Source organism: Aythya marila (genome assembly GCF_965140915.1).
Source record: "Aythya marila genome assembly, chromosome: 16".
Lineage (NCBI taxonomy): Eukaryota > Metazoa > Chordata > Aves > Anseriformes > Anatidae > Aythya > Aythya marila.
The window spans coordinates 14,518,142-14,533,188 of NC_139057.1; the positions used below are offsets into that span (position 1 = coordinate 14,518,142).

The 15,047-nt window shown below is 44.6% G+C and overlaps 1 protein-coding gene across 1 annotated transcript; it reads left to right on the top strand.

Annotated features, from left to right (window-relative positions):
* The first annotated feature begins 7,347 nt into the window (after positions 1 to 7,347).
* FITM2 (fat storage inducing transmembrane protein 2) lies at positions 7,348 to 14,763 on the top strand. Its single transcript, XM_082773414.1, has 2 exons — positions 7,348 to 7,546; positions 9,393 to 14,763. Exons 1-2 carry the CDS (start codon positions 7,374 to 7,376, stop codon positions 10,033 to 10,035), a joined length of 816 nt encoding a protein of 271 aa, XP_082629540.1. The 5' UTR covers positions 7,348 to 7,373; the 3' UTR covers positions 10,036 to 14,763.
* The last annotated feature ends 284 nt before the right edge of the window (positions 14,764 to 15,047 follow it).

Sequence of the window (15,047 nt, forward strand, 5' to 3'; positions counted from 1 at the left end):
CAGCCTCCGCGAGCAGCTGACGCCAATCTGGAGTAATGGGGGTGCGAGGAGGGGTTACAAACCAGAGCTCTGCTCCTCTCCCCTCCTTTGTGCCTGAGGACAGGACCTTCCTATGCCTACCAGCCAGCAACTGAAGGAGATGTCTGTGTGAGTTCATGGCTTGTGGTGAGGGGAAAACCTCCTGACCTCCTCGCTGCAGTGCTGGGTGTCTGTCTGCCTCCTGGGGAGGTTTGGTAAGCCCCAGGGCTCTGTGCCTGCCAGATCATGCAGATGACTTTTGAGGGGATGAGGAGGCTTAATTGACCCTGACAAATATTTACCTGTTTCCCTGAGTTTACAGAAACCTTGCTCTGGCCACAGCTTTGAAGTGGAGTTCAAAGCCCCAGCAATGCCCACGTCCCTGTGGGTGCGGGGATGCTGCTGCAGGACGGGCCCTGTGCTGCTCAGTGCTGGCATCCCCCGTCCTCTGCACACTGGGGGAAGAATGGTTTTCTGATTGTTTGGAGCCTATGTTAAAGAAACAGCCCTAAAATGGACTTTTTTCAGCCCAGTGGCAGGATGCACTTCTTGTGTGTTTTTTTCCTAGCCTCTGAATCGTGTCAGCGGGGATGGGGTTGAGTCACCCATCTGTGGCAGGCTTCTATTTAAGAAAAGCAGCTTGTTTGAGCTGGACAAACAAACACTTCTGGAAAGAACCTGACTGCTTTAACTAAAGCTGTTAAATGCTCGGATTTAAAGCACTAGGATTTGGCTGTAATTCTATTTCTTACAGAACCTAGAGGAGAAATATGCTGAAGAGTTCTTTATTGTAAGAACAGGCAGCAGGAGCACACTTGCCATCCCTGCGCAGCTCTGGGCTGTTGGTAGGATCTCGATGTGGATGCAGTTTGGTGTCCATCCTAGCGGAACTGGCTGGGGACCCAGAGCTGCCTCCCTGCTGCTCGTGGACACCATCAGCGGGGTTTGAGTTGGACTGACACCCATGCCTTCACCCCAGCTTGGTGAGGAGCAGACAGGACCCTGGTATTCTGGGGATGCTCTGCTCCTGGTAGACTGGGATGCATTTCCTTGGTGAGAGCAGCTGGCTTGTTCCTCTTAATGTCAGGAAGCTGGGTGAAGTGAGTGCCCTGCCACCAGCTGGTGCCCAGCAGTGAGAACTCACTGGATGCCATGGGGAAGGTGCAAGGATCTTGCTCACCTCCACACAGCAAGGCAAGCTGAGTTGCATGCCACAGCCAAACGAGTGCTTCTGAGCTCCTACAGACACTAAAGGAAAGAGCCTGGCTCAGAAAAAAATGTGATGAAGCCAAGCTCAGACACTAGTACAGCTCTGGCTTCTCCTTCAGGTAAGTGCCTTAGCCATCATCCCAGTCCTGAGGACAGCTCAGTGCCTCTGTCTGTCACCCCACTGTCCTTCCAATAGTACTCGTGGCTGGTTATCACGCTGGAACTCCCCAGCCTTGGGCATCCTCCTTTCCCCTTCTGATGCAGGCTGAGATGTGGAGCAGCTTGTGGTGGAAGAGCACAGATGGGGGCAGCAGGAGGTGTTCAGCTTGCTGAGCGCAGGGAATAGATCGGTAAGAAACCAAACAAATCATTAGCAAAAATAAATGTGTAAATTTAAACTTCTTAACTACAGCCAAATTAAGACTAGGACAACCCTGAGTCCACTGGCCAGTCAACATATGCTTTGATGTTTTCTGTAATTATTATTTTTATCTACAGAGCACTTCAGTAGGGATTATTTTCAGGGCGAATTGCATCACATTTCTAGCTGACACTTATATAATTAACTAAGCCAGTAAAGCACAGATTAAATATTATGTATGCATATTTATTTTTTAGCTTTGCATTTAATATTTGTAATTACATATTTGACTAAAGCAGCTGCAGCTCATGTTATGTGGTTTGTTGTGCCAGTTATCCAGCCAGGAAGCTGGAACTGCTAGCTGTGGTCCCTGCAGCTGATCAGCATAAAGGCAGCTCCAGGTCCTACACCTGAATGTAAACACATGAGCTAAAAATGCACTAGTAAAGTCTGAAAAGTTCATATTTCTGAATTTAAATTCATAAGTACAGATCACTTTCTTCCCGTATTTGAGCAGTTACAGCAAGCTGTTTTTTCTTTAAAAAAAAAAAAAAGTCTGTATTTTTATACAGTAGCTCAAAGGCCACCCATGAAGGACTTCATGGATATTGTGAATTTTGCATGAAGTTTAACCTGTGATTGATAACCACTATAGAAAGCAAATAAATGAAAGAAACAAATAACACTTCTAGCACAGGACTACCAGAAAAGTTAATCTAAGTGAATGGGAGTTGCTTACCAGTAGCCATGCTTCTCTGAGAATCCTGTTAAGTGTGTGTGTGGGGGGGGGGGATACATCAGCTACTGCGAAAAGACAACACAGAACCAACTTAATTCATGTATGCAGGTGTTTGGGAGTGAAGATTTTCTTTGGCAAACACAAAAAGCACGTATCATCTGCTGTGCAAAAAGGTGAATGCAAACCTGGCCAGCTATTTCAGCAGGGAGCTGTACACAGCCACCGCAGCTGCACTAGGTCAGGTAATTACAGAAACATGACTAATTAAGACCATTTTATGCGCAAGTGCACGTATACTTACATGAATCAGGCATTTTTAGGTGTAATCTCATCCCCCATTTCATCTGCTAATGAGCTGCTTTATTCTCTCTGTAGCAAGAATAAATATTTCATAGCTTTGTGAGCTCTGGTTATTTTTAAGCTGTTTAGATACTCACTGTATCTCTCCGCAACCTCACATTATCTCTGAGGAAGCAGGAAAATGTAACTGCTCCCATTTCTTACCTGGAATATGGGAATACAGAGGTTAAGGAACCTGCCTATGGCTTTAGAGGGAGTTTGTCAGAGCCACAAATTAAAACCAGACCCTCTGAATCCTTGCTTGGGGCCTTAATCACCAGACCATCCTCTTCCATAAATTCAGACCTGTCATTAGTCTGCCCTACTGAAATCTGGCTGTGCAGAGCAAGGAACATAAATATTTTGTAGCAGTAGGTATTAATTTGTAGTGTTAGTAAAGTTTACTCCACTGAAAACTGAATTGGTTCTTTATTAGGCTTTGCCCTGTATCCCAAAATATTTTGATCTTTGGGTATAACCACCAGCTATGCTGAAAATTCCCTTCAGCTAAGATCATACCCTTCCGATTCATCTGAAAAGAGTTTGAGGGGAAATGTGTGACCTGCAGAGGTTTTAAAGCTGGGCCCAGTCTATACAAATTACCTGGGGCTAATTTCCATAACTTTTTCCAACATTTTGTGGGTTTGGGGATGAGGAAAGGTCTTTCCCATTTGTTTGAGCAGACGCACAGGTTGTGAATGGCCGTTTTCTCTGTCTCTCGATTTGTCTTTGCTGCTGCAAATAATGCAGCATCCGGTCACAGAAGTGAGAAGCCTTTGGTTCTGCAGAGCAATGATGAGGTGTGCTGGTGTGAAGAGCATCCCTCACCATCAGGGACAGGCAGCGAGGATCCAGCTCAGTGTGATGGGAAGGCTGTGGTGACTCTGCTCTGGCTGCATTTCAAAGGCATCACTGACACAGAAAGGAACAAAGCATACTTTTTTTAAGCTGACAGTGAACAGAGAAGGCTGCAGAACTGAAAGCACTGAAGTTGAAGGATGGTATCTCAGCAAAGGGCCAAAACTATCTTCTACTTCAAGCTTAAGCTCCTATTAGGCAAAGAAAATACAGCACAGATAATGCTTATGTAGCACCTCTCATGCAAACATCCCAGCACACTTAACAATCAAACTCAAACACAATCAATCATGGAGATGTGAGCAGCATTCACCAAGGAAAGCAGAGCAAGCAAGGCTTGGAAAGGAGGGGTGCCACAACCACTGAGAGCCCGTGGTTTCTAAATGGTTTCCATCTGGAAAGTGCCTTGTGGATGGAGAGAGCTGGGGTAGATGGTCCCCAGGGTGAAAAGCAGGCAGGTAATGATGGACAAGCAGATGCCACCGGGTTGTAGGTATTGTTCTGAGACAGGAGGGCAAGCTGGGAAGACGGGGAGTCTCCCAGGTCCAGACGGGTGCCTTACTGGGGTATCTCAGACCCATCAAGTGTGCAACCACAGGCAGTGTGCTCTGAAGGGCACCTGTTGTCCTTGTCTCCTCCTGATTCCAAGTGAGGATGAGGTGCAAGTTGTGCCCGCGTGCTACCACATCCATGGCAAAGAGACTGAGCCGTGTGGGCAGGTGAGTGGCTGTGCTGAGCTCCAGCACGACCCCCGGCCCAGGTGCCTGGGGAGCGCTCCCTGAAGCACATCTTCCCTAAGGGTAGATCAGCTGGTGAGAGTTCACCTTAGCCCAATCTCAGGTCAGAGAAGAGCCAACCTTTCCTGTGTTTAAAATATATATATATATATATATATATATATATATATGCAGGGTTTTTTTTGTTGTTGTTGTTTTATTTTTATTCTCTAGGCATCTTTCTGTGATTGCAACAGAGTAGTGGACCCAGAAATCATACTATGACTGAGCAAAATGTCACTCAGACAAAAAGGTCTGGCAAGAGCTGTGAAGGGTCAGGGTCTCTCTCCACTAACTGCACGCTGAGGTTAGGTGACTGTTTCCAGATGATTATTCTCAATTCTGCAGAAGGCATCCATGTCATAGTCTTGCATGAGAAAGGCAAGTTTCCTTGCAAAGTGAAATGGATGATTAATACAATTGCTAGAACTAGATGAGTTATTTTAAGTGTAATGTAATTATTTTAAATAATATTAAGAACAACTCAGTGTCATTGTTCTTGCTCCAATGAATAATGGAACACCTGCTAAAACATGGAACTTTATGACCATGAAAGATTCCCTCCAATCTGACACGGCTCAGGAGCAAGGACACTCTCAAGGCATATTTGATCTCATTTCAGACCTCTGCTCAGGATGCTGTGATTTCCACGTTGCACGTCCAAATAATTGCCCAAAGCTTTGGGCAACTGGGCATGCAGGGGCAATACTCACCAACTTTGTCTTGGGCCTTGGTTCATGTTAAACACTTTCTTCAAACGGGGAGGAAAAAAAAACAATGGTCTTCATCAAATAGTCTGGAAGTATTCAGCTTGAATCAGGCAGTGACTTGGTGAGCTTAAGGAAAAAGGTATGAAAAAAGGAAAGGACAGCCAGTTTTGTTATACCTGAGCAATTAATTGTTTGCTATTGTTTATAGCCGTCAAATACTAATTTGCTGTCTGTGAGAACATTTTGGGAACCTTCTACGATTGCCCTAGAATAAACCCCATTTCCTGGTTATGAGTAAAAGCATTTTCTGCAGTTTTGAAATATCTAAATCCTGCTTCTGTTTTTTTTTTTAATATTTTTTACTTTTAATGAGGGAACTACACTTGGTTTCTCAAAAGGACTGTTGGCCTTGGCCGGTGCATGTGGCAGCATATACATGGTATGAAAGTACAGATTCAGTCTAAATCTGCAGGACACCTGGAACCCAGTTGAGCTTTGCTCACTGCACTTGCTAGAATTGATGATTTATAGAGATAATCCTCAGACATTTCAAGCTGGGCTGAAGACAGACAAATTTCCAGCCCATGCCATCAATTCCGTTCATCTGTAACAGGTGCCAAGCTTATGAAATCCTCCTGCAATGTGGTAGACACCACAGTATGCTTCATTAACAGCCAACCAAGCAACTTGCCATCTCCAGCTCACAGGCACTGAAAACAATCTGGAGATCAGAGACCCAAACCTGTGAAGCAAAGAAGGAAAAGTTTCAAAGGCAGCTGGACTCCCACAGGAGGGGATTTAGGCAGACAATGCTGGACTCTGTGAAACCTGCTCCCAGACCCTGTTATCCTCACTCATTTGAGTGAACGCAGCTGTCTGTCTTTTCTAATTCAGGGGTACAATGCTGTGGCTAGAAGTGCTAGACGTGGCCATGTCAGTCTTGTTAAAAACAACATACAATAAATTGCCAAATGCCATTTACCCTGGATAACCTTCTTAGCTGAAACTGTCCATATCTGCTGCAGTTGCTTGTGCGTCAGTCGACTTTGATGTATCCTTCTGCTCTTTCAGCCCAGATGTTGTCATAGATTTGCTGACGATGACTGCAAAAAGGCTTTGAAATGCACTCTGGCAAGAAATACTTTCCCATCCTGTCTCAGATAGGGTCTGCTTTCTTTTCACCTCACATTTTTTATTACTAAGGCCATTCAGATGAATAAAGGCTCTTTGTTCATTTAGCAATTTCTCTGCTTGCTGATGGCATTTTATTTTCCAAAACGTAAGTTGAAATGACATCTGCAGCAGCTCAATAGATGAAGCAGGTCTCAAACACCATAGTGACAGACTGCCAGTGCCTGGACACTGTTGCTCTCAGCAGTATGAGCAGTGCAGGAGTCTTACCAGAACACTCTTCAGGCACAGAAAAAAAAAAAAAAACTATACTCTCTTTAAGGGAAGCTGTGCATGTTACTCTACAAGGAATGGACGTTCATTTATGGTGCGTAGTATAACCCTCTTGATGCCCTGTTCTGATGTTCTGGTCTGGAAGCCACCTACCCATTTGGTAATGGCTGTAAAAAGTAATTTTTGTTCTTGTTTTGATACATTAGGGTGGGAAAACAATGCTTCTGAATATGTAGTTTACTGACATATGTTGAGGATCTTGCTGTTTGAGCAGCATTTCTCTCATTATACGTGATAGATTTGGAGCTTGTACTCCACTTTACACCATTGAACTGAACCAGGCATGCTGTGCCCCCAGATCCCTGGTTTTCTGTGCTTGTTTGCAGCGAGAGGTGGGGCTGCTCATGTCCCTCAGCTGCACGCCCAGCATGGGAACTTCTTTAAAGCCAGATGGTGACTTGTGGCTAGAAACCAGTGCTTTTTGTCCACCCAATTTTAATGTTGTGTTAGCATCCCTGCAGAGCGCTTTCTCCCCCTGCTAGGATCACTCAGCTCCTTCAACAGACACATCAGCTACAGCAGCCAAAAAGCCCTCAGAGCTTTACGAGGGAACCTCGAGGGGATTAAGCCCTGCCCGCCCCTGAACCGTCTGTCGGGGGCAGGAGCACCCCTAGAGCCCAGGAACCCTCCCGCGGCCCGAAGCAGGGCGCCGGGCCCCATTCCCCCAGCGCAGCTCGGCGCCCTGAGGCCACGGCCACAACATGGCGGGCCGGGGGGCGCGCATGCCCACAGCGGCCGCGCTCCTTCCTCCCCTCACCGCCACCGCGGGGCCGGGGGCCCGGCGGGCGCCGCCCGGGGGCGCCCGAGGAGCTCGGCGGTGGCCGTGTGGTGGCGGCGGGCGGAGCCGGGAGCCGGGCTCGGCTCGTTCCGGGGGCCGCGAAGGAGGCGGGCGGGGAGCGATGGAGCGGCTGGAGCGGTGCAGCCGCTCGCTGCGCGCCGGGCTGGCGGCCGGGGCCGTGCGCCGCCGGCTGCCCTGGGTGCTGCTCGGCATCGTCCTCCTCGGGTCGGCGCTGAAGGACGGCGACCTGGTGCCGGAGACGCCCATGCAGAACAAGCGCAACCTGCTCAACGTGTGAGGAGGGCTGGGGGGGCCCTCGGGGGGCGAGGAGGTGAGGGGGGCTGCGGGTCCCCCCGGGCTGGGGCTGCCGGGGGCTGCCCGGCTTCGAGGAGGAGGAGGAGGAGGAGGAGGAGGATCAGGATCCTTGCCCCTTCTTCAGCTCCCAGATAATTTTTCAGGTTTTCAGACCTGGCAGTGAATTGATCCAAAAGCAAGCTGAAGTCTTGCAAGCCTAAGTCTTTTAGCATCTTTGTAAAAGCAGCGTTATTATTCTTGTTTTCTGCTCCTTAGGCGATGGCTCAGCGTTTCCTTAACCCTTTGCTTGAATGCTGAAGGGATTGAGCCATGCGAGTGCACCCATCCTCTACCTGCTGTAGACCAGAAGATGAAGCTAAGATTTCTGTATTCCGTGGCGACTTGGGGGTTCTTTACTTTATTGATTTGAATTTTTCGCTTGTCGACACGTGGTAGAGGAAGTGCTTTCAGCGTGACTGCAGAGAGCAGTTGGCAGGGTGCTCGGAGGGGAGTTGGTCTGACAGTGCTGCGGTGCCCTGCCCGGCTGAAAGAGGGGAGCTGTGTCAGTACCGAGGCAATTTTTTTCCCCACAGGTCATTTGTGTGCTGGTTTGCTGACAGCAGTCGTGTTAGCAGCCTTTTTTTCTTTTTTTTCTTTTAAGTGTCTCAGCCAAATGAGAGTTTTATTTTCAGCTGTAGTTGCTGCACAGGTGCCCCTGCTGTACAGTGCAGGGCAAGGGAGGTGCTCCTTAAAGTCCTGGGCAGTCCCTGACAGTTTTTGTTAGGACCTTAATGAAAACACAGAGCTTTGTTCCTGCTTGTTCTTGTCTTAGGTGCTGAGGTAGGTGATGATTAAATTATGAGTGTGTCTGGCTATAACTTGGTCACAGATCAGAATTCTGCCTATGCTTTTCAAACAAAGATGTGGGTAAAGAGGAAGCAAGCTGCCTGGGAAAGTGCTGCTGGGACAAAGGTCAGAGGCCACGGTCTCCTTAACGCGGTAGTAAATTCACTTGAACCTGCCCCATTGTAAGATCTGAAAAGGGGACTAGTTACGCAATGCTGTCAGGACTAGTTAGGCAATATCTTGTTAAACAGGATAGCAGCACGTTGTCAGCTCGTTTTCAAAATTTACAGACATCACAGGAAAAAAAAGGCAAGGCAGAGAGTGAGTTTTGAGACTGAAAGGTTTGTGTATGCCATAGGATGGCTTTCATCAACTGGAGGGATAGCAAAAGACCAGACACTACTGTGAGGTTATGTTACTTCATTTATTTTACAAGATATAATGGAGGAAGAGTGTTGTGGGCTGATGAGGGAGAAGAGTCAGCCCTTCTCCTGGGTATCTTAGTATGAAGAGGGTGAGGTTGTGAAGGGATTTGAAAGCAAAGATAATCTGAGATGGAGGAAGAGGGGAACACTGAAAGTCAGAGAAAGGGTTACTGTGGTCGGGGTGGCAGGCTGAGAATATCTTTGCAGCTGTTCTTTGAGTAAGGCAAAGTTGAATGGGTTTGTAGGGTAAAGGCAATTGCAGTAGCTGAACTGCAAGTCAGCTGGGAGTCTGAATGAGGCTCTAGGTCCAAGGGATTGCTGCCTGGGAAACAGTTGAAGTATGTGGTCAAGAAAGTACTCAGGTTTTGGACCCAAGAGAAATTAATGGGGAGAGGATTAAGATTTTATCTATACTGTACTCGGAGGGCAGGAATCACGTGCCTAATTTAGACAGCTCTGAACAGTGACCTTGAAAAGCTGCTGGTTCAAGCACCATAACATACCCCCAGCTCCCTCGTCCTGGCTCCTATGAAATTTCACACGTGCATGTTTCTCTTCTGGCTTTTCTCTGGCAGATACTTTGTCAAGGTGGCTTGGGCATGGACGTTCTGGCTTCTGCTGCCCTTCATCGGAGTTACCACCTACCTTTTTGCCAAGAGCAAGTTCCTCTATGGTCCCACGAAGAGCATTTTGACAGCTCTGCGGCGTCTTAGTGCACTGCTGGTGGGCACTGCCATCTGGTATGTCTGCACTGGACTCTTCATGTATATCGAGAATCTCACCGGCATGTGCTCTACCTCGGGTAAACACAACGAGCCTCACCGGCTGTACGCCACCAAGCAGGAGTGCCACCAGAACAATGGGATCTGGAATGGTTTTGATATCTCAGGGCACTGTTTTCTGCTCTCGTACTGTGCTCTAATGATTGTGGAGGAAATGGCAGTGCTGGAAGGCTTGTCCATAGACCAGAACTCAAAGCTGCGTGTTGTGGTCAACAGCCTTTTTGTTTCCTTGTGTTTTCTCACCATGATCTGGGTATTCATGTTTGTGTGCACTGCCATATATTTCCATGATTTCAGTCAAAAGCTTCTTGGTGCACTGATAGGTTTGTCAGCTTGGTATGTAACGTACAGAGTTTGGTACTTGAAACCCTTTTCTCCTGGACTACCTCTCCCAAATATACCTTTGAGTTCAAAGAAATACAGCTACAGCAGATAAAAGAAGTTTTAAACACTTTGAATTTTGCTTTCAGTACTGGGGTAGTTGAGTATAGGAATGGTTACAGTATTTCCACTGTAAGGAACAAGATGATGGGCTGGGGCAGAGAACAATCTTCACTAGCTGATGGCTGGCAGGTGGTAATGAGCTTTGTCCTCATGAGAAAAAAAAATTGTATTGGAAAAGGTCAGCTCTTGTTTAGGAGTTCCTGGCTGGCATTCTCAGCAAAGGAGTAAGAAGTTGGATTTGTTTCTCTTAATGATATATTGAGGAACAGATCCTCTGAGACTGACAGAGGCCTTTGCTCGTTAGGAGCTTAACTGATCTTAAGTCAATTCTTTTTCTTCTTTCTTGGTTTGTTTTTGTCAAAAACTCCAGGGATGATCCAAACCTCATATTCTTTTTAATGCTCTACTTGTATTGCCTTAAGGGAAATCTCTCGTAATGATAGTGCTGCTAATTGTTGCAATAGGCTTGGCCAAAAATATTCACTTGTTAAAGCAGCATAGAGCTCAGTTGTGAAACTAGAACATCTTATGTTATCAAACCAACTTGCCACAAATTGTTGTTAAGAGGATGCACAATCTACAAGAAAAAGAGTGAACCTGACATGTAATGTCTCAAGCAGATTGTGACTTCAAATTCATGCCTGCCTTTGGAAAGGAAACTCTTGAATAACAAGTCTTCACTTTCTCCTTACATGAAGTATCTGTAGTCAAGTTTTGTCATTTTATTCTAGACAGAAAGCAAGTCAAATAAGAGACTTGGAGGGGTTATTTTTATTTTTTTAATTTTGCAAATTGAGCACCTTACAATGAAGAGTATTTTCTAGTATGTTTCTCCCAGAAGAACAATGAAATTCTGGTGTTACAAACATGTTGGTTTAAGCTGCCATTTTCTGAATATTATGCTTGGAAATGAATGAAACATATCATTTATCCTAAGAGCTGCAAAACGGTGTGCTTGAAGCAATATTTATTCTTGCTTATCCAGGCGTATCAATAAGCTGCTTAATTTTGATTGCACCTGAAGTTGTGGCCACTTCTGTTGTGGTTGGGAAGCCACTACTGAATAAAACACTACTGTTGTGTAATGAATAGGTATGATATGGGATGGGTTTACTCATCATATCAAGCAAACATTTAGCATAGTTTTTATCTGGAAAAGCTTTTTATTATTTCATAAAGGCTTACTCATATCGCAGTTGCACAAAACTGGTCTGACAGTTGTAAAGATGAACAAGACAGTCCAGAAGGTCTGTAGGCAAGGCTGTAGAAGTGTCTGTTGATCCGATAGTGGACGTGATCTGTCTGCAATGTTTGATTATTTTGCTGAATATAGATTATGATGTACCATAGTCTAATCTCGGCACATTATTTTGCCATCTCAACATCTCTTTTCCAGCAAGTGAGTGGAAGTATATGCAGTAAATACTATATTAATTCCACTATTGGGCCTGCCTCTGAGGAAAACTGAATTCCCTTGAATTCAGTGGCAAGTGGGAGCTGCACATCCTCAGAAAGTGCAAATCACCTTTCAGAAAGAAGCTCTTTCAGGAGGTTATGTATTTTCTGTCAAGTGTGCCCTTTTGTTTTTGGCATTAAACTGCATTTAAACTGACTCTTTGGGAAATTTGTACTGACTAACTCATATTGGGTTTAACTAACAATGTAGATTCATTTGCAGACGTTCTTTTGATGTAATATAAGCCTGCTCCCAATTGAGTTAAGATAGTTTGCAAGCAACTTTGATCATGAAAAAGGATTATATACCCAGAAGGTCTTCTGATTAATTTCACTAGATTTAAGTTTCTATTTTAGGTTATCTTTATGTAATTTTGCTACATAGACAAGGCCTAATAATAGGAAATGCTATTTATTTAAACTAACAGGGCTTGCTGAAATTATCTTCAGTGCCACCAGTGTTTTGTGCGATCACTATGTGGATGTTTCTGTGCACTTCAGACCAGTGTCATGCAAACTGTTTATTATGAAAATAATGTGGGATATGGCTGCTCTCAAAATTTAAACAATGAAAGAAAAATACTTAAACCTTATCAGTGTTTGTGTCTTTGAGGATGTTTCTGGAATCTGTGAAGATACTGCTGCTGCTCTTCATTTCCCTGAACAATCCAGCCTTCCAGTTGTGGTTGTTTTTTTGTTTGTTTGTTTTTTTGTGGCTGTTGAGATGCAGGATTATCAATCACAGTCTGAGCACACAGTATTTGAATGAGGTTAATATGGCACAAGCTCTCAAATGTACAAGGTTTAAAAAAACAAAAACAAAACCTGCCAAATGCAAGATTCCTAACGTGTGCCTGTTTCGCCATGCAGCTGATTATTTAGACACCAACAATTGCTCATCATAGCGAAATGAAAGCCTAATCCACTGAAATCTATGGAAAAGTTCCCATGCACTGTAATACTCCTTAGGAGTTTGAAAATCATGGCCTGTGTGTCTTTCTCAGTGCCCAGAGACCATGTGCCGACTGTTACCTTAGGTTTCCTCATGCGCCAGGCCTCCTTTTTGTGCCTTTTGACTTTATTTCCGTTAACTGGAAATCAAAGGTGCAGATTTTCTGTTTGCATATATGCTGTCACCTTTACCTGACTTCCTCCTCCCCACACTTTTATCATTAAAATAACAATGTGGGTCTATTAGAAATTTTCAGCCAAAGAAGAAACAAGGCTATGAATAACTGGAGTTGAGGGCTTCTACCAAACTGTCAGATCCTTTCGTTCAATTATCAACAGTTACTCATAATTTGTTTTAAAATTTTGGAATAAAATAACATCATCTAAAGGTAAATGTTCACATTCTGTAGTGGATTCCAACAGAAAACTATAATATTGAGAAACAATTGGGTTTTGGTTTGTTTGGTTTTGGTTGGTTTTTTTTTTTTTTTTTTTTTTTTTGCATTAAAGTTAGTTCAGCACAGCATTTCTCTACTTCCACAGAATTGTATTTCCATGTTTGTAGAATTACATAGAGAATTTTTCTCTGCAGCATCTTACTGGCTTATTGTTTTAACATAAGTTTGCTAATTTTTCATTGCATGTGATTGTCTAGCTTGTTTTGCAGGCTCTTTATCTCTGCTTTCACAAAAGTAGCATTTAGCCTGAGTGATGCAGATGATGATCTTGGTCTTGGTGCCTTAGAGGTTCTCCTCTGATGGAGCCACTAAAGGAGGGAGTCTCAACTAGAACACAGGGGGAAGTTTAAATGGATTAAGATTCATTTCCCTCTTCACTTACCTGGGACTCGTTCAGCTGTTTGCATCACGGGAGGCAAGATCAGGCAAACAGGAAGGCTTGGGTCTTTTGTAAAATCCATTCGAACAGTTCAGGCTTCAAGCATACCTGAAACTGGGGGTTTTGATTCTTCCTCAGTGTCTGTTCACAGCAGACTTGTTCTGTAAATCACAGAATGGCTGAGGTTGGAAGGGACCTCTGAAGATCATCTAGTCCAAAACACTTCACTGGTGCTAAATTCCTGGTTTCCCCTTTTTTTGTGTGCATGGGCTGAAGCTTGGGTCATGGAGCAGCCACAAGAATCGAATCCCGTTTTCTGTTTTGATGCACGGTAATTTGTGACAATGTGAGCAAGGCCCAGTTATGTGTGGTGGTGCACTTTAACTGAAAAACTGTAGGGGCTGCTGTGATATATTAAATGCCTTGGAAAATCAGCCTTTAGTTCTGAACGCAAATATGCAGCCGCTTTTCTTAGTAAAATAATACCCATTTTTTCACCGTAGCTTAAAGCCCATCCCTGCAGCTTCTCTGCAATCAGCCTTTTCCAGCTCTTTGCCTTTGATCAGCCCATGTTTATCTCTGCTCACTCAAACCTGTTTCCTAGGATTATTTCTTTTCATAGCTTCATCTCAGCTCCTGGGGTGCAGATTAGTAATAAGCGCTCCCTACCTCTGCTAAATGCTTGCTTTCTCCCTTTATGTTGTCTTCCCCTCTTTTAAGTATTTTGTCAAAGCTTAAGACAAAGGTAGTTAGTACTAGCAATAAAGGCTGTTGTGGCTCTGAACTCATAATTAACCATTGTTAAAAGGAGTTGGTCACTGTAATTTTTTACTTGGAAAAAAAGCGCATGCGTAATTTTTTGAAGCAGGAGTAAGTCTGATGTGCCTGAACTCCTGGAAGGAAAGAAGGTCACTTGAGAGCGCCACTCAATGCGTTAGTAGTTAGCTTTTTCTTTTTTCTTGGGGACAAGCACTGCGTTTTCTGCAGGGTAGTTTTACCTGGGTATTTAGCAGAAAATTACTAATTCATTTGAACGTGAGATGGGGACCTCAGTGCCTTAAGTATACAATGAGAATGTAGAGGTGGCTAGTTGGGAAATGAGAAATGCAAATGACCGTCAGGATGGAGAGCAATCCCTGAAATTTCAGGCAACGTTTAGTCTGAAAGTTGTTTTTTTTTTTAATCTGCCCTCTGGCTGTCACGAAACACAAGCAATGCCACGTGCTTTGTAACAATCTGAGCAATGTTTTCTGTAAAGCTTTGGAACTGTAATGTGGCACAGAAAATAAGCAGCATGAAGAGCTTTACTAGCTTTTCAGGAGAGTTGAACATTGAGGGAAAGGAGTACTCAGCAAAATGCCCTTTCTTGGTCAGGCTTCTCCTGAAGATGTACCCCCTGGTAGGAGATCTGCAGTTGTACTGCATGCCTCCCTAGTGGTATAAGGCTGAATAAAGAAAAGCTTGGAATAAAAGTAAATATAAATGATTATTTTTTTCTGTCTCATCTCTGAAGCCTTTTTCCACGTGCAGTCTAGATTTGTTCTGCAGTTTTAGATCATGCATTCCCTCCATCATGCAATTTAATAACATTTAACCCATGGAAAACGTTGATGTCCAAGCAACAAATAGGCACATCCTTGATGTAACAGCAGCTCTCTTCTGAAACCTCTTCCTGACTCCTGTGATGTTCTGCAGAGCGATGGGACTGGGGAGAGCTGCAGCGCTCAGAGGTCGCTCATGGCGTGACTGCATCAGTGCCAG

Bases quoted from the DNA above. Each gene is read 5' to 3' on its own strand.
- FITM2 (XM_082773414.1), top strand. From the start codon at position 7,374: ATGGAGCGGCTGGAGCGGTGCAGCCGCTCGCTGCGCGCCGGGCTGGCG. The intron at 7,547-9,392 runs GTGAGGAGGGCT...TTTCTCTGGCAG, and splicing joins AAGCGCAACCTGCTCAACGT to ATACTTTGTCAAGGTGGCTT.